Source organism: Podarcis raffonei, chromosome 15, assembly GCF_027172205.1.
Source record: "Podarcis raffonei isolate rPodRaf1 chromosome 15, rPodRaf1.pri, whole genome shotgun sequence".
Taxonomy (NCBI): domain Eukaryota; kingdom Metazoa; phylum Chordata; class Lepidosauria; order Squamata; family Lacertidae; genus Podarcis; species Podarcis raffonei.
In genome coordinates, this window is record NC_070616.1 from 27048688 (window position 1) to 27066807 (window position 18120).

An 18120-nucleotide genomic window follows, 5' to 3' on the forward strand; every position below is an offset into this window, starting at 1 on the left:
TGTTACTTTCACTATTATATGTATGGTTTTTATGAACAGCTTCCCCTAATATAGGCACTTTTTACACATTTTGGGCAGTGGTGGGAGCAGGGGACGGTCAGAGAACCCCATTGCAAAATTCAGATTAGTGTGACATTCAAAGGCTAGCTGTGTTTCAGATTTTTTGGGGAGGTGTGAATTAGGGACGTTTGCCTATAAATGTGAACCGGACTGATTTTCCCTGCTCCCCACCCCAATCCCTTTTGCCGTGGTAGCGGAGGAAAAAACAGGGTGCCGTTTTCTCGACAGAAAAGTTCTTGCCAACGAAAGCCTGTGATTGATTGCTGACACCAGCCCCCAACGAAAAGATAAATCCTTTCCTCATAACAGAGGCTGAAAGCTCCTTCCTCTACTTGCAGAGTGAACACCAGTCAGGGGATAACATTTCATCGAGGCTTATAATTGTCACCAAGGCCTTCTTAACCCATCCCTGATCTGCCCGGGACTGCTGAGCGCCGCACCTCAAACTCCTGTTTGCTTTGGTTTTCATGTAACCAATATGAATAGGGGGAAGATAATTACCCTTAAACATACTTAATGCCAACAGTACATTATCTCTGTCTGTGGAGTAGCATGCTGATAGTATTTTTCCCACAAGCTTAATCAAGCTGCTATCTTAAAACTCTCCAGAGTACTGTGAAACGGTAATAGAAAGTCGTCGGCTGCTTGGGGAATTTTCGTTTGGTGTGTGTGTGTAAGAAGAATTCGCACAGGCTGTTTGTACACAAAGCTTCCCGGGTGTAATAGCGCCATGATAATGAAGCCATGCTCTGGATTGGCCAGACGCTGCCAAGATATCGTGAACCGGGAGATCAGAAGGGGGGGAGGAGGGAACTTGTAAGATTTTAATGAGCTCTCGTGCACTCGCAGCTGTGGTTTATTTTGTTTTATTTTAAATTAACCAAGTAAGTTCTTGTGGTTCTGCTTCATGTCAGGAACAGGCTTAAAGGTGCACTTTCACAAGAGGTATTTGAAGTGGCATCAAGAAAGGAGGAAGAAAGGAAGGAAGGAAAGGGGGGAGACTCAAAATGATGTATACACCTTCTTGATTAAGAAAAGCTAAGTACCTTTGCTGTCACCCTCTGAGTCATGGAGGGGAAGGTCTGAAAAGGAGAAACCAGTGGCGTATTGTTTTGTTGTTTTGGTTTAATTACTTGCTTGTGTTTTGTCTTGTATTCTGTGAACCACCCTGGGATCTCTCGATGAAGGGTGGTATATAATTTTAATATTAATAATAATAAAAACAAAATAAAGCAGCATGGGGATGTGGGAAACTGTGGCCCTGGCATAAATTTCTGAGGGGGCACAACCAGGCGCCCCCCATGACAGGCTCACTCATCAAACCCAGAGCCACGGTGAGGCAAGCCGTGCCTGGGCGGGGCCTTTGGGGCTGGGGTGGCGATGGCATCTCCTTCTCTATGCGGCTGGTGAAGCCCCACACCTCTGGGCTGGCCAAGAGGGAAGGAGGTGGAGGGTGCTGCCACTGCTGTTGCCACCCACCAAGGTGGGAGGGAGGAAGAGGAAGGTGGGAAAGCACTGCCGGAGCCATTCACATTGCCCAGAGTGCCTCGCTGCAAGGACGGCGAGGCGACGCAGCAGTGCATGGGTAGGCGAACTAAGGCCCTGGGGCCGGATCCAGCCCAATCGCCTTCTAAATCTGGCCCACAGACGGTCTGGGAATCAGCATGTTTTTACATGAGTAGAATGTGTGCTTTTATTTAAAATGCATCTCTGGGTTATTTGTGGGGCATAGGAATTCATTCAATTTTCTCTCTCAAAATATAGTCCGGCCCCCCACAAGGTCTGAGGCACAGTGGACTGGCCCCCGGCTGAAAAAGTTTGCTGACCCCTGTCTCGTGGCTTTGCCTTTCTCTGCCTTACCTCTGCTCCCAGGTTGGGGCTAGTTTGCAAGGACAGACTCCCTTGATTAGATGCTGGACGGCAAAGAGAATGGCCGCTGCCCAGTCCACCAGGAAGGCACAACACTTCCCTGCCCTGGGTCTCATCAACCCACGCTACGCCCCTGGAGGAGACTCCATGAGGACAGGATGATGCCCTCTGCAGACCTTCACCCTTCCCAAGTTGGAGGGTGGTGGGCAATGGTGAATTGAAGGCATCAGTAGCCCAGGTCAGACCTTCTCCACGTGTTCAGTGAATGGGGTGGAGAAGGGCAGAGCAGGTGCCCTCAGTGTCACACCTCGGCAGGATCCTGCTCCTGATTTTCAAGAGGAGCACTGAGGGTCTGCAACAAGGTGCCACTGCAAGCCCCCAGCTCTACGTGTGAAGGACACAGGGCACAGTGAGAAGTACAGACTCCTTCCCTTCCCTCATCCATGAGTTCAATGGTATGCCACCTTGTGTTTGTGTAGAAAGCTGCTCATTATGAATAAGTCAGAAGAAAACCAGTTGCCACAAACTGGGATCCACCATGGACAGAGGCCAGAGTTCAGTGGCAGAGCACACACTTTGAACACAGAAGGCCTCTGGTTCAATCCTTGGTTTCTGCAAGTAGGGCTGGGAAGGGCTGCACCCTGAAACCCCGGAGAGCTGCTGCCAGTCAGTTCAGACAATACTGAACTAGATGAGAAGCTTCTCTGATTCCGTAGAAGTCAGCTTCCTGAAACGTGGAGTTGTGAGCGAACATTCAAGGGAAGGTGAGCAGGCTTTTCCCGATTCGAAAATCCATTTGATGCTGTGTAAAGTGAACGAATTCTCTGGTTCTTTGTGCTAGGCAGGAGACGGAGTACTTTTTAACACTTCCTAGGAAAGTGCCTGAAGCAAACATATCGTCTATATATCTATATATCTATCTGCTGCAAACTGGCTTGTTGCCGTGATAATAAGCCGAGCTGGAATCCAGTGACACGACTGACTCCTTTCACTCCCTGAGACGGCTGTGCTCCTGCAAGACTCTCCCCCCCCCGCCCTTCCCTCTCCATGTACCTCCACTTACCACGATACTGTTTTGAATCTCTAAAATAATGTGACAACTTAATGATGGCACAATTATCTAAATGTTTAACAGACATGTTATCTAAGTGAATCGGATCGAGATTTCATCCCGCTGACAATAAACATCAATGGAAGCGCAGAAAGTGATGGGCAAATTATCACAAACCCTGCAATTTCAATGCTATTAAATTTGGAAGAATAACAGCCCCGAGGCCTGTAAACGCTGAATAAAATAGACCCTTGTGTTTGTCCAACTATTAAATCAAAATGCTACCAACATCCTAGGGAAGGGGGAGAGGGGAAGCGCGAGACAATTTATAGCTTTTCATGTTTCAGTTACACATTGGTTTTATTAACTCCTCTCTGCCATTTGGGTGCTAGTGGGTGGTTTTGCCAGTGAAGTTGGGAGGTTTTTTTGGGGGGGGGCACAGAGCATGAAGCCGAATGTCTTTGACCAAAGGAAGGGCAGTTTAAAGACTAAGCTGCAAGAGAAGAAGCAAAGACGTTTTCTGCTGGGAGCAAGGATGTTCTAACATGTTTACTAATGATCTGGGAAGAGGAGACAGTGTGTGTGTGTGTGTGTGTGTGTGTCTGTCTGTGTGTGTGTGTTGCGGAGTGAAGAATGGAATAACTGTGGGACTGGCAGACAATGAAAATCAAAAACACAGAATGCCACACAATTTTTCAACGGAGTATAGGAGCAATGGCCATGGCAGGGATGGAAGGCAGCAGGTGAAATTCGATGCTAGCAAATGCGCAGTGAAAATGCCAAGCTGAGCTACCAAGTTGTTGTTGCTTTTTTTTTTTTTTAAAAAAGGAAATTAACAGCTTATATTTAAATTAAGCAAACAAAACCTATGACAAATAATCTTTGCGTCAGTGGGAAATGGGCTCATGGAGCCGAAAAGATAATGCTGTATCTTGCATCTAGCATCCCATCATGCTCAGAGCCAACCCATTGAAATGAATGGGTATGGCTAACTTAGGTCCATTCATTTCAATAGGTCTTCTCAGAGTGGAGATTTCTTGGAGAAGACCCCATGAGTCTGAGGAGAACTTAGTTGGCTAGCGAGAGAGAGAGAAACCTCGTTGCATGCCAGTTTTCACTGGTTTCACCAGAAATGTCCTTTGTCCCAAAGGCAAGCAGTTTAGCTGATAATTTTTAAGAGTTTCATTCCGGAAAGCAGAACTGAGGACTGTACAGTCCAGCCTCCCTGGCTCTGACTACGGCAGAATCCTCACTATGGAAGGCACAGATTAGCCCATGTTATTACACCTCCAGGATGATACGCAAAGAGAAGAGATTGTGGCCCACACCTTGTTGGAGATGCCTTAATGTAAGACATTCAGATCATGTAAGCAAGGGTGTGTCGTGTTCCGTGGGAGCAGAAAGAAAGGTGAGTATAATGGCACTACGCCAAAATACACACATCTGCAACTTTTATAGCATAAGCTATTTCTCTCACCCTCAAATACATGCATAAAATAATTGCAGCTTCTTTTGCATTGGATCTGAATAGACCCTGCTCGTGTTTTTGTCTTAAGAGACGAGGCATGTCTTTATGATGGCCAAGTTATGCTAGTTTGACACCGTGCTCAATTTAAGTCTCCACGTGATGTTTGCCTTCTTTCCTCGGCTGTGCCAGATTTGCACAGTCCATGTGGAAGGTTTTGGGCTTCAAAAGTTGCGCTGATCCACACAGCAGGCACAACCGAGGAGGAATGGACCCATACTACATGAAAGAGCATCGCTCGCGTCGCAAATCAGACCCTGTCATGGCAGAGATGCCACATGCTAAGAAAATCAGCTCTATATTAGGCATCCAGCATGCCCCTGTAGTAGCAGAGTGCAAAACTAGGTCAGGAGTAAATCCATGCCAGGGTATTGACTGTACAAACACAAGCTCAGGACAGAAGCTTCCCATGTGGGGCTGACGTTACACAGCATTCTGCTCTCGGTCTTTTGCACATGTGAAATACTTTGGCCCAGCCTGGGAAATCCTATACAAATCACCTCTGATATTTAAAAAAGTCAACAGCTATTACATTTTTTTGAAATAAAAAGGGACACAACCAGTTGCTGCTACATTTTCCGTGTAACCTGAACACTGCAACCATGCTGCTAGCAGCTGGTGCTGATTGAATTCATTCCTTTTTAATTTCAAAAAATATATATTACTTTTTTTTTTTTACACCTTTCCCCCAGGCGTAGCAGGGTGCCAAAACATTTTTTCCTGTGAATGCAGAGGCCAAGTGATGTGAACAGCCACAGAAAAACCAATGGAGCCCAAAGTGTCTTCTAGCAGCTTACAGACGTCTTGATCTCTTTTGAATATATGTAATTGTTGAGGAGAGGGGACAGGGAGGTTGGGAACTGCGAGGGGAGAGAGAGCAATTTTTCCGCACGGTGAACAGAAACCAAACTGTCACATAGAGGGTTTCTTTGCTAGAGGTCTTCACTAGGTCAGCTTGTTGTGTTGCACTGGCTCTTATAGGTTGTAAAGAAACAGATTCATCAAGAATAAAGTGAAGCTGAATCCAGACTAGACAGAGGTGATGTTGTTGGCCCATTCCTGAATCCAGGATCTAGAGGATCTAGCTGGGAATTGCATTCCCTTGAAGGAGTATCTGTATCGCTTTGGAGGGGATACTCTTGGGACCAGTTTTTTGTCACTGGAAGACCAGGTGGTTTTAATGGCCTGTAGTACCTATGACTAGCTAAGAACATAAAATAAGCCTGCTAGATTAAGCAAGTGGCCCATCTAGTCCAACACCCTGATCTCAAAGTGGCCTGTGGGATGCCCACTGGCAGGACCTGAAGGTAATGACTTTCTGCCCATCCCATCAACTGGTATTAAGAGGCACAATGCCTCTGACCGTGGAGGTAGATCATAGCCATTGTGGCTAGTAGCCACTGGTTCACCAGCGATGGTCTTTCCTGGACCAGAAAAGTCTAGATACGGTTATCCCTTTTTTGGAAACCTTCAGATTATACTCTTGCATATCCTCCAACATTTCTCTGATGAAACTAGGGACGCCCTAAGGAAAAGCGGGACATTTCTGGATCTAATCAGAAACCAGGACAGCTTCTGTCAATCGGGGACTGTCCCTGGAAAACAGGGACACTTGGTGAGTTTGCTAACAGACACTACTTGAGGCTGAAAATGGTTTCAGAAGCTACAAATTTGAAGGTGGCAGCCAGGATGTTTCCGATTACTTGCTTATAGCACCAGTTTTAAACAAGCTTTGGAGGTCTTCCTCTGCGGTGGCCCTACAGGCTAATGCACATCTCCTTCTCCAGTCTTTGGCCTGCTCTCCATGAACAGGTTGACTTAGCTCAGGGGTGGGGAGCCGGCTTCTACTCACACCAGTCCAAGCCAGCATGATCAAGCGTGCTGGGAGTCTAATGGCATCTGGAGGGCCAGAGGCACTTCATTCACCGAGTAAAGGGCTTTGGCCTGATCCAGGAAGTCTCATCTGCATGCTATTATCTTCATTGCAATTGCCAGGTGCCCAAGTTCAAATAATCTAAGGGACAGGAAGGTGGAACTCCAGCCCCCAAAATACCACCACAGCTTTGCTGGTTTGAAGGGGTCACTCTTGCTACTTCAACAGCGGACTAGGGGAATTATAAGCCTTGGAGTCTTTTTCTTCCAGGCGCAGGGAGCTTTCACTTCAGAAAACGCCAACAAGTTCAGAGTTTGATCCTCCTACCAGTGCTATTTCCAGCCCTGCTCAACAAGAGGAAGCTATCAATTTCTTGGCAAGAGGGAGGCACTTTTTGGCCATAAAGCCAGTTACTGACATGCAACTGAGACACACTTGTTTACAGCTCGAGGAGGCGATGCTAAACCTGCTCCACTTGGGTCGCGCTGACCTCGAGCTGCCTATTTTTGTTCCTCGATTCTGCATGATCATGTCACCCTCTGAGCTCTGACAGGGCAGCCGCTTTTGCTGGCAGCCACTGACATTCTTGTCCCAAAGTTTTAAATCAAAACATACTTAATCTGTCCCAGGAGTGCTCCACCCCTCCCATCCAAGGTCATCATTGAAACCTGACCGTTAGGAACTCTCTTGTCCTCTGTTTGAAGGGGGCAGATGCAACATTAGCCATCACTGAAAGCTGCCTTGAAAAACACAAGGCTCCCCTCACAGGGGGGAAACAGCACGGCATTGGCAGGTGGGTTCTTCTACCACCCCTACCCTTCCATCTCCAGAAGAGGTGCAGAAGACCCATGCCAGAATCCTGCCAGGCTCAGGAGGGACCTCTTTGGAGAAAGTGGATGGAAAACTGGAAGAACCCACAATAGTTCAATTCTGCCTGAAGAGTCCCATCTCAGAGATACTTCATCTGGGCCTCCTAATAATTTCAACCCCTCCCAGAGCCCTGATTCCCCTGCTCCATCCCCCCCCCCCCAGCCTCAGGATCAAAGGTGGCAGCAGAACTGATGGGAAGCCCAGAACCGCCAAAGGAATACCATTTGGCCACTAGATCACTCTCTTGTGGAGGGCAGGTGAGAGGACCCAGATGCAAGCAATGTTCTAGCAGAGAATTGGGAAGAGGAAGGGCTGGCAGTGGCTATATAAGTCTCCCAGTCTCCTCTGGACTTTTGCTGGGGTAACATCTCCTGTGTGAGCTAATTCATCTCCAACTTAGGAGCTGGTCATGGACATTCCACTAGGAGCCACCCCATTTTGCCAGAAGAACTCCACCAAAAGGAAGGGCAGGATCTCAGTGGGAGAGCACCAGCTTTGCATGCAGAAGGTGCCAGGTTCAAATCCTGGCAGCATCCCCAAACATCTGGGAACATCCTACTGCCTGAACCCTGAAAAGCAGCTCTGGCAGTCAAGGTAGACAGTACTGAGCTATATGGATGAGTGACCTGCCCTAGAATATGTCAGCTTGCTACACCCCCATAGTTCCTACAAGCCTTTCCAGAACTGTGGCTGCCTCACTTCCTCTGCCAGAAATGCTTCATCTATCTGGGTAGCCAAATGAGGCAGGTGAGGTGGTAGCACAGACTGTAACCTCTTCAGGCTCCAGGTGAAGCAGTACTGGATTCTGAATACATCAGAAGGGGACATCCTCAGGAAGCTACTGTATGCCTCCTTCTCATTTGTGGTTGTGGTCAATAGGCGCCTCCCCCTGCCGTCACCTCCCAGAAATACAGAGAAGGCAGGATCTGTCTGCTAAGACAAGGACCCACTGCCATGTGGGACATCCACCACAGCTAGCTCTGCTTGAAGGCACAAGCCTCCCAAATAGGAAACTAGCACAGCAGGCAAAGGACCTTGGGTGGATCTAGAAGTGGGGCTCTGAGCAGTCAAACCTTAGCACCTGCCCTCAACACTCCATTCCTGTTGCAAGACTGAGCTCCTTTCACAAAGACAAGACCATCTAGTCTCATGCCTGATCCTCTACAGGACCATCTCAGTCTACCAGTGATGAAGGCACTGGCTAAATTCCAGCTTCCCAATCCATCTTGACCAATCCACCATGGATCTTGACCCCTTCCTATTTTTGGAACATGCAAACACATCTCTGACCTACTTGAATGAACTGCCTTTGCTGAGGCCTGATTCTGGACTAGGGTATTTATCCTGAAATGCTAGTTTTTAACTTGCAGGGAGTTATGTTTTGTTATCTCACATGGCGAACCATATGGAAAGGAAGAGGGGATGGGATGGGTCCCTTTCACTCAGAGAAAGCACTTTCTCCATGGGTTTCTCCAAATGACATATTCCTATTTTCAGATTTGCAAATTGTCTATCTGGACTCTTTGTGATATTTCCAGGCAGGTGTTGGTTTCAGTTGTGAAAACTCAGAGAGCAGTTCATTTGCTTTTGGGTTCTGTGTGGCCGACAGATTAAGCAGACACTTAAGAGTGCTGCAATAGTGCACCTGGGGATCACAGAAGGCTCCCATCGCCATACTTCCTAGATCCCAAAACCTCACTGCATACATTCTTGATCCCACTGGTGGCAAGTACAAGTCTCCCAAGCCCCTGACAAGAGGTTGCCCAAGCTTCATGCTATCTTTCTGATGTGCCTGGGGCACCACAAAGTTACTTCCCCACTGCTAGCTCCCACCTCACAGTGGCAATGTGGCACTGAGTTGCCCCAAAGGCTCCTGCTAGTTGGCTAGCAGTGGCACTATGATGCCACTATAAAAGTACACATAGTCGATTCACTCTGTGCCCAAATTCCTTCCATCGCTGGTCTTCATTATGAGGCATTAAATGTGGATACAGAAAGCTGCCCCATACTAGGTCAGACTATCTATCCACCTGGTCTAAGGCTGTCTATTCTGACTGGCAGCACCTTCTCTCTCTCTGGGGTCTAAGGCAGAGGTCCTTCCAATTGCCCGTCATCTGATCCTTTTAACTGGAGATGCCAGGACTTGAACTTAAGATGCTCATGTGTGTACAGCAGGTGCGCGACCTCTGACTTTTAGGCTGCACATGTTTAACGGCTTTGGTTGGCTGCCCAAAATGGCGGCCGCAACTCTCCACATAGCAGAACTGCACAAGAAAGTTACAGAGGCTACATATCAAGCGCCTGGCTCCTCAAGAAATCCTGGGAACTGAGTGAGGGTACTGAGAATTGTCTGTTGCAGATCCCTAGCCCCACTCACAGACCTACAGTACCCAGGATCCCCTGGAAGGAGGGGATGGCTGTTAAACCAGGTGTGACTCTGCAGTTAAGAAGATACGCCAAGAGTCTCAAAGGCCATCACGTTGCACAAACTATGTAGGTCAAATGGAAAGAGCACCTGTTCCTAATTCTATTACAGTCAACGCCTATCAACACATACAACAGGATTCTCACTGCACCAGGGGTTTTGTGAAAGAGAAAGTAACACAACCACACATATTTGCTGCTTGATCCCTTAGCTCTGGAGTAGATTCCAGGTATGAGCCCTTCCTCCCCTGTTCTCCCGAAAATGCTTCTGCTGTGAATTCCATTAGTAACAAACAACTTTATCTGCTGCCAACATCAACCAGCTGGCTAGTCTTAGGAGGAGGAGGAGGAGGACAATCATTCTGAAATTTATTAACTGCTACTTTGCCAATGAAGTTGCAAGATCGAATGGCACGGCAAGCATCGGTTGCGCTCTATGATGCATGTACGGTCTAATGCCGGGTCTTCCTAATCCTGGTGCACACAGTCAGCTGTTGTATATTTGGGAGCCAAGATAGCATCCAAGGTGTTAAATTTCAACTTGCGGATTCATACATTCCATCCTCCTTGGCATTTATTGGTTTATCGGTACTAAAAAGATTTGCTCGCCCTAATATAGTTCGGGAGGGAGGGAGGGAGCTGTCTCCCGCTTCAGTCGCAGGAGTGCGCAGAGTCATGCTCAAAGTGTGAATGAAGATGGAGCCTCCCCTGGGACCCCTGAGCCAGTAAGTTCAAGCAAACTACTCAGTGAAAGGAGGCAGTCACAGTACAAAATATGCCATGATAAAGAGCGAAGCTTTTGCCTCCTACCCTCTGCAAAAAAACGGAACAGAAACAAAAAACACTGAGATAAAACTATGGGGCAGAGTAAGGTGCTGAAAGGGCAGATGCAACTTCTGAGAGACCCCCTTCCTAGCAACCAGAGATGCCCCTCATCATGATTTGGGGTGAAGCGGACACCTCAGAGGGCACCCCAAGGGTCAGCACCCCCTTCTGCTGCTGAGCTTTGCCATCAGGTGCGGAGGAGATCTCCCCCATACCCGGTAGAGTGGCAGAGCTTTGCGCTGGTTTTTCCTGAAGGGAGAAGCCGGTGCAAAGCTCCACTACCGGTTGGGAGTGGGAGATCCAGAAAGGAGAAGCCCTTATGGAGTTTGCCCCCTCCCCTTTGTGGGTGTGGCAGTGGGGCATTTTGCCCCAGATGCCAATACCCCTCCAATTCCCCTTGCTATCACCCGTTCAAGACTGTTGCTCCATTCAGCGGCAGAGAAAATCTCTACTGGGCACCATTCACATGGCACTGCATTCCATTTGCATGAACTTTCCCTAACTGTTAATTTCCATTTCACATGGCATAAAGGCCACTTCTGGAACTATGAGTGGAATGAGAGTGATGTACAGTGCAAGTTTAGTGCTCATTTTCATAATTTTTGCAAATGGATTCCCCCACCCCCCCGGAGCAAATAACACAGAAATGAGCACTAAACTTCCATTACAGTTCCAGAATTGGCTTTTATGTTGTGTAAAAGCTCAAATGTAATACTGTTAGGGAAAAGTCGTGAAAACATTATAAACTGTCGTGTGAATGAAGCCAGTTTCACCATAACTAATTCTCTTACCGTGCCTATATTCTTAAACTTGGCATGCTTGGAAAGAAAGTTATTAGCTCAAGCATAAATTCCCGCAGAGCAAAGGGTCTCTGGACCCATATAGTCTCTGGACTCTAACTCCCATCACCCCAGACTATTGGCTGTGCTGGCTGGGCTTAAGGGAGTTGGAGGTCAGTAACATCAGGAGTTCACCAGATCCTTCATCCCTGCTGTAGATGATCAGGGTACCTAAGGCAGGAGTGCTCTCAGGAATACATTACCTCCACCACCACCCCACCGATTCACAATGGGAGCTCCATGATTCACTGTTCAAAACACGCTTTGCTTAGCATAGGGAGGGTACTTGGGTACATGTGGATAAGACCATTCACAAGGACAGGTTCTGTGCTATGAAGCAACTCTCCGAAAAGTCTTCCAGTGGGAAAGTTGTTGATCTCACACATCGCAGCTCAGGTGAGCCCAATTAAACAATACATTGATCAAGACTGAAACTAGAAATTGAGCAATCTGAGTTGAGCAACAGGTTGTTGAGCAAACTGTTTATGATAAGTTTTTGCCTTCCATCAGCTTGTGGTGATCAGAGGCACATCAGCCTTCAGTCAGCAAATGTATTGATGATCACCCTCCCATTTTTATTGCAGTGCCCTGCATCACCCTCTCCCAACCTGATGTGCATCAAATTAATTGGACTACAGTTGCCTCCTGCCAGTTTTATTGCAGTTCCTAGTTGCCTGAAGGGTTCTATTCACCCTCAAGCGAAGGCAAGTAAAAGTACCTGCAGACCTTCCCAGTGCATTGGGTGAGGGGCTTGTATGTGCAAACCCGCCTCCCACTTTGATATTTCATGTATGATCTTTCCAGGAATTCTGGAATAACAATGCCGTTGTGCAAGCAAACCGCTGTTTTGCAAAATCGGGAGATTTTTGAAAAAGAAACAAATGAACCCCCCCAAACAGAACACCTACCAGTGTGGGTCTGCCTGTGGGTCTCCAGAGCATCTTCTTTTGAGAACTGAGCTCCGCAGTGGTCACAGACAAAGGCTTTGGCACCCGCTATAAAGAGAGAGAGAGAAGGAGAGAATGTTATAAAATACATGTTTACCAAGATTCATGGATAAATCTTAAATATATACCTGTCAAAAAACTCATCCTGTTAGTAGCAGTGAAAATGAATGAAAGACACCTCTTTGAACAGAGACCCCAAAATGGGTGTGGGGTTTCTTAGAGATAAAAGAAAATAAAAAATTGAAACTTAGGGAATGAGTCTAACTAGCTAGCTAGCTTTTCCTTGAAGTAGACCTATTCAGTTAATGGACCTAAGTTTTCCATGCCCATTAATTTCAAAGGGTCTGCTCCATGAGTGTGACTAACTCTGGGCTCAACCCTATGGAAATGCAATATCTGCACTCCAAATAAATCATACCAGGAATTTTTTTTCAGATGCAATTCACAGGGAGGAGTTGCAAGGAACAGGGGTTGCACAAGAACACAATAGTAGTTCCATAACATTAAGACTGTAATACAAACACACACACACACACAGACACACACACACACTACAAGAATTAAAGAAGCAATAAAAATTCAATTTAGAATTAAATAAAGTACAATTTAACATAATTATTAATATTTAAGGGAGACATTCTACAGACCATCTGAATAAAGTTCATGGGCCAATGGTGGTTCATGGGCCAAAGTTCAGGAACCCCTAGTCTATAGAGATCTCCTGGAGATACTTTCTTACATTAAAAATATTTTCTTTTTAACAAATGGTCAGTTCTCAGCTCCAGGAATGCCTCTGTGTGGACACAGTAAAATCATAGCCACAGACATAAGGAATCTCTGAAATTCAGAGAGCGTCAAATGCTTCAGAATCTAAAGTTGACCATCACCGTGAAGTCTTTGCAATTACGGGGCTACTGTATACACAGTCAAAGAGAGGGCATGCCTTTTGAAAACCCAAACAAGGAGAAGAAAAAGTTCACTTGAACTCGAGGGACTTGGGAAGCCATGGCGTATTGGCAGTAGATGTCGATATTACCGCCCGTCCAAGCGCTGCCATCGATGTGGAAGGAACACAGATCACTACATGATCCCCAAGGATTGGGAAGGGATTCAGAATCAACATGTGGAAGGATATAATTCAGAAATGAGAGAGGGCCTGTGTACCCTGCCTAAGGGCCTCTGCCCCAGTTTAGCTTTGCATAGGGCCTCGGACACAAAGCTCTCCTACAAACATGGCAGCAGATATACACAGCACTCCAGGTAAATATGGCGGTCGGGATGGGAGTCCCAGTGGCTGCTGGAATCAGACAGAAATCAAATGTGTAGGGCAACAGAAAGAGATGAAGATGCAGAGGGCTAGCCAGGGCCACTTATGTGGGTTTGGGCATGAGCATTTGGTAGATAAATGTAGCCTCCACGTAGGGATGCAGTGTATCTTTGAAAACCAGGTGCGGGAGATAATCAACAGGGGGAAGTTGTTGCTTTCATGCCCTGCCTGCAGGCTCCCCTGTGGAGATGGCAGTATTGAGTCAGTGGCTCACATGCTTTTGGCTTGCACTCTTTATAGGAATTAGGTTATTATCCCTCTATTATTGTCCACATCACCTTGAGACATCACCTTGCCAACAAAGGTCCGTATAGTAAAAGCTATGGTTTTCCCAGTAGTGATGTATGGAAGTGAGAGCTGGACCATAAAGAAGGCTGACTGCCGAAGAATTGATGCTTTTGAATTATGGTGCTGGAGGAGACTCTTGAGAGTCCTGTGGACTGCCAGAAGATCAAACCTATCCATTCTTAAGGAAATCAGCCCTGAGTGCTCACTGGAAGGACAGATCCTGAAGCTGAGGCTCCAATACTTTGGCCACCTCATGAGAAGAGAAGACTCCCTGGAAAAGACCCTGATGTTGGAAAAGATGGAGGGCACAAGGAGAAGGGGACGACAGAGGACGAGATGGTTGGACAGTGTTCTCGAAGCCACAAACATGAATCTGACCAAACTGCGGGAGGCAGTGGAAGACAGGAGTGCCTGGTGTGCTCTGGTCCATGGGGTCACAAAGAGTCGAACATGACTAAACGACTAAACAACAACAACATTATTGTCCACACCGGGTCGCTCAACCATTGCTACCGCGTCCTTTCTTTTAGCAGATCAAGATGATCATGTGACAGCAAAAACTGCAAGGTTTTTCCCCAGGGGCAATTAGAATAAGATCTATTATTTGATTATTGATGTAAACCGCCAAAATGTATTTTCTATAGTTAAGTTTTTACCTCTATCTTGGTACCTTGGTTCTCAAACACCTTGGTTCTCAAACGCTTTGATTCTCAAACTCTGAAAACCCAGAAGTAAGTGTTCCGGTTTTCAAACAATTTTTGGAAGCCGAACGTCCGATGCAGTTGTCAGTTATTGTTTCTGGGGCACCTGCACCAATCAGAAGCTGCACCTTGGTTTTTGAACATTTTGGAAGTCAAACGCACTTCTGGAACGGATTAAGTTTGGCGCTTTTGTTTTTGCTATTTATTTTGCGTTTTTGTTTTGAGGCTTTTTCGGTTAATTTGTTAATTTGTTTTTGTGACTGTGTGGAACCCAGTTCAGCTACTTACTGATTGATTGATTGATTGATTGATTGATTGATTGTGTGACTATCGTCAGTACAGGGAAGGAAAAAAAAATTCCATTTTTATCATCTACAATGCTGTCTTGTTTATTTTATAGTACAGTACATTGATTATTGCTTTCATTTTATGGATCAATAGTCTTGTTAGATAGTAAAATTCATGTTTAATTGCTGTTTTAGGGGTTGTTTTTAAAAGTCTGTAACAGATTAATTCATTTTGCATTACTTTCTTTGGGAAAGCATGCCTTGGTTTTGGAATGCTTTGGTTTTGGAACAGGCTTCTGGAATGGATTAAGTTTGAGAACCAAGGTACCATTGTACATTTTATTTTATTGCTATGGCTAGTGGCTGATGCAAATAAAGATTCTTCTTCTTCTTCCTGGCAAGGAGCTGGCAATGACAATCTTCCAAAGCAGATGGGCTTTTGGGGTGACCCAGGAAGACAATTCTGATACCAGGGTGAGTATGAACATGGATAGCTGCAGGTTGTAATATTAATCACTTTTTAAGGGTGTGTGTGTGTGTGTGTAAAAAAAATGAAACAAACCACAAACGTTGCTCTTCCAACAAGAAAGGCGTTTGCTTAAAAATCATTATACACCAATGCCTTCTCAGAGAGGTTAGCAATCCCATATAATTGCCTCCCCCCCCAGCAAAACTCCCCCCCCCCATTGCCAGCCATGCCATAAAGGGAAAGACGACAACACTATCAGATAAGGAAAGTGGCAACAGCAAGAGCGTGTGCTGAGACTCACAGATATTTCCACAACTATCAGTGAGGTGTGGTATTTGTGGTATTTCTTAGAAAATTGCTACCAACACGCACGGCGTCTGTTGGGTCACAGCTCCAGTTATAATGAGGGAAACAAGTGTGCACAGGATGTCTAAACAGCAGATAAGAAACTTGAAGATAAAAATAGACCCCACTATACAGGCACAGGCACAGTTTTCTAAGCATATGCTGTTAGGCCAAAGCTGTGAACGTAATTGTTAGATTCGGAAGTTTGATTCATCTGTTCCAAGAAACTAAAGCACGGGATTCGGCGATGATAAAAGTAACCTTGAAAGGAAGGAAAGGAGAGGACAGGATCTGGAGGAGAGAGTAGCAAACTGGTCTTTGTTTTTTGTTTTAAAAAAACAACATCCCTCACCAGAATGTTAATGGCTTTATCAGGGTAGAATCTTTTGTGGGCCGCAGCAGACACTATGTAGATCTCTGGTAGATCACAAAATCTCATGCCGTAGCTGGGATGGGCAATGTCAATCACACTTTCTCTTAGTTTCTCATTTTTTTCAATCTCAAGTTCTCAAATACATAGTTTAAAAGTCGTCATGAAATTTCATCAGCATTTTAGAGTGGCTTTCTCCTAGTGCACATGTAGTACAGTGGTACCTTGGGTTACAAACACTTCGGGTTACAGACTCCACTAACCCGGAAGTAGTACCTCAGGTTAAGAACTTTACCTCAGGATGAGAACGGAAATCGTGTGGCAGCAGCGCAGCAGCAGCGGGAGGCCCCATTAGCTAAAGTGGTGCTTCAGGTTAAGAACAGTTTCAGGTTAAGAACGGACCTCCGGAACGAATTAAGTTCGTAACCAGAGGTACCAATGTAGTAGTAGTAGTAGTAGTAGTAGTAGTAATAAATGATATGCAGACAAGCATGGTTATTATTAATAATAATTTATTATTCATATGCCACCCATCTGACTGGGTTGCCTTTTAGATGTCTTCTAAAAGTCAGGTAGTTATTTATGTCCTTGACATCTGATGGGAGGGTGTTCCACAGGGAGGGCGCCACTGCCGAGAAAGCCCTCTGCCTGGTTCTCTGTAACTTCACTTCTTGCAGCGAGGGAACTGCCAGAAAGCAGACTGGACTTCAGTGTCCGGGCTGAACTATGGAGGTGGAGATGCTCCTTCAGGTATACTGGGCCGAGGCCGTTGTACGCAGCACTGCCTAACAGGAACACTTTTACGAAGCATTTTCCCCTAATAGAATGCATTTTTGTGTTAATTTGACTACTGTATGAACTTCTATGTAGGCTTTACACTAGTATATGCATTTTTGGCCGGAGAACAGTACTGCAAAATTTGGAGAAGGTGCCGATTTGGAAGGATAGCTGTGTTATGGTTATGGTTCTTGTTCTCTTTTGATGAGAACTGGATTGGATTCTTCCCCCATCCCTAGCCTTGGCTCACATCCTGGTCTTGCAGGTGTCACAACACTCTTCTTTTTCCAGCCCAGCATCACTCTCCCCAAATATTCCCCCTTCCTCAAGAGCGTTTCACCAGCTCCCCTCCTCACCCCACTGAAGCGTGCACCCAAAGAAAGCACAGAGACAAGCAGCAAAAGCGTCCCCCTTTCCCCATTAGAAAAAGAATTCCTCTGCCTTTAAATTGTCTCGGTAACGGCTGGCTCACAGGCAGAAATATTTGGCAGCAGTGAAATTAAAAGTGATAAATTTTCTCGCCAAGCTTTGATCGATAATAGAGGTCTCATCTGTTAATCAATAAGACAGTCTGCCTGTTTACTGTGCATACGCCGTTCGCGGCTGCTTGCGGGGCGATGTCAAGTTTGCATTCAAAACAACTCAAGTGTGCCTAAACCAAATGGCCAGTCCCTAAAAAAGAAAGGAGGTATGGAGGGGGTGGGAAGGAGAAGAGGGCGGACAATGACATCACATGCCTGCTCATATATTAGAAAAGACAGTCCACGCGCCTGCTTTTCCTTCGCTCGCCTGTACATTTCATTTTGTTTCAGTTTTATATGTATATATAAATGTACAGCCTTTCAAGTCATGGGAGACAGTTTCACAAAAAGCCGTACACTGGAGGGCAACGAGGATGGGCTCATCTGAAATATACCCAAAGCTGCCAGGCCTAGTTAGAAAGAGAGGTGCAGTGGAAAGACGGCCAGGATGCCAAATAGCCTGCCTCTCTCTCTCTCTCTCTCTCTCTCTCTCTCTCTCTCTCTCTCTCTCCACCACCCCCTCCATCCCTTTCACCACCAAGCCCTGCTTAAATAATAAACACAGCTTTATTACCAACATAATTAGAAAGGTCAGTTCTATTTGAGAACTATTACAGCCCTTCGTGCCAGAGGCTGTTCGGGGAATGTTTTGTTCCAGAATCATTGACCTAAAAGGCCAGTACAGTGCCGGCTGGTACCTTGAAGGCTCTGGGGTGAGCAAATCAGATTTATTCTTGCTCACAGCAGTCAGA

General features: G+C 46.1%; 1 protein-coding gene across 2 annotated transcripts in view; it reads right to left on the reverse strand.

The window, feature by feature from the left end:
• ZBTB16 (zinc finger and BTB domain containing 16) overlaps nucleotides 1-18120 on the reverse strand; it is a 183359-nt gene that overhangs the window by 53666 nt on the left and 111573 nt on the right. For both annotated transcript variants that reach the window (XM_053366265.1, XM_053366266.1), the window contains exon 4: nucleotides 12245-12331. In XM_053366265.1, the coding sequence (XP_053222240.1) occupies nucleotides 12245-12331 (87 nt within the window). The remainder of the gene's footprint in view (nucleotides 1-12244; nucleotides 12332-18120) is intronic.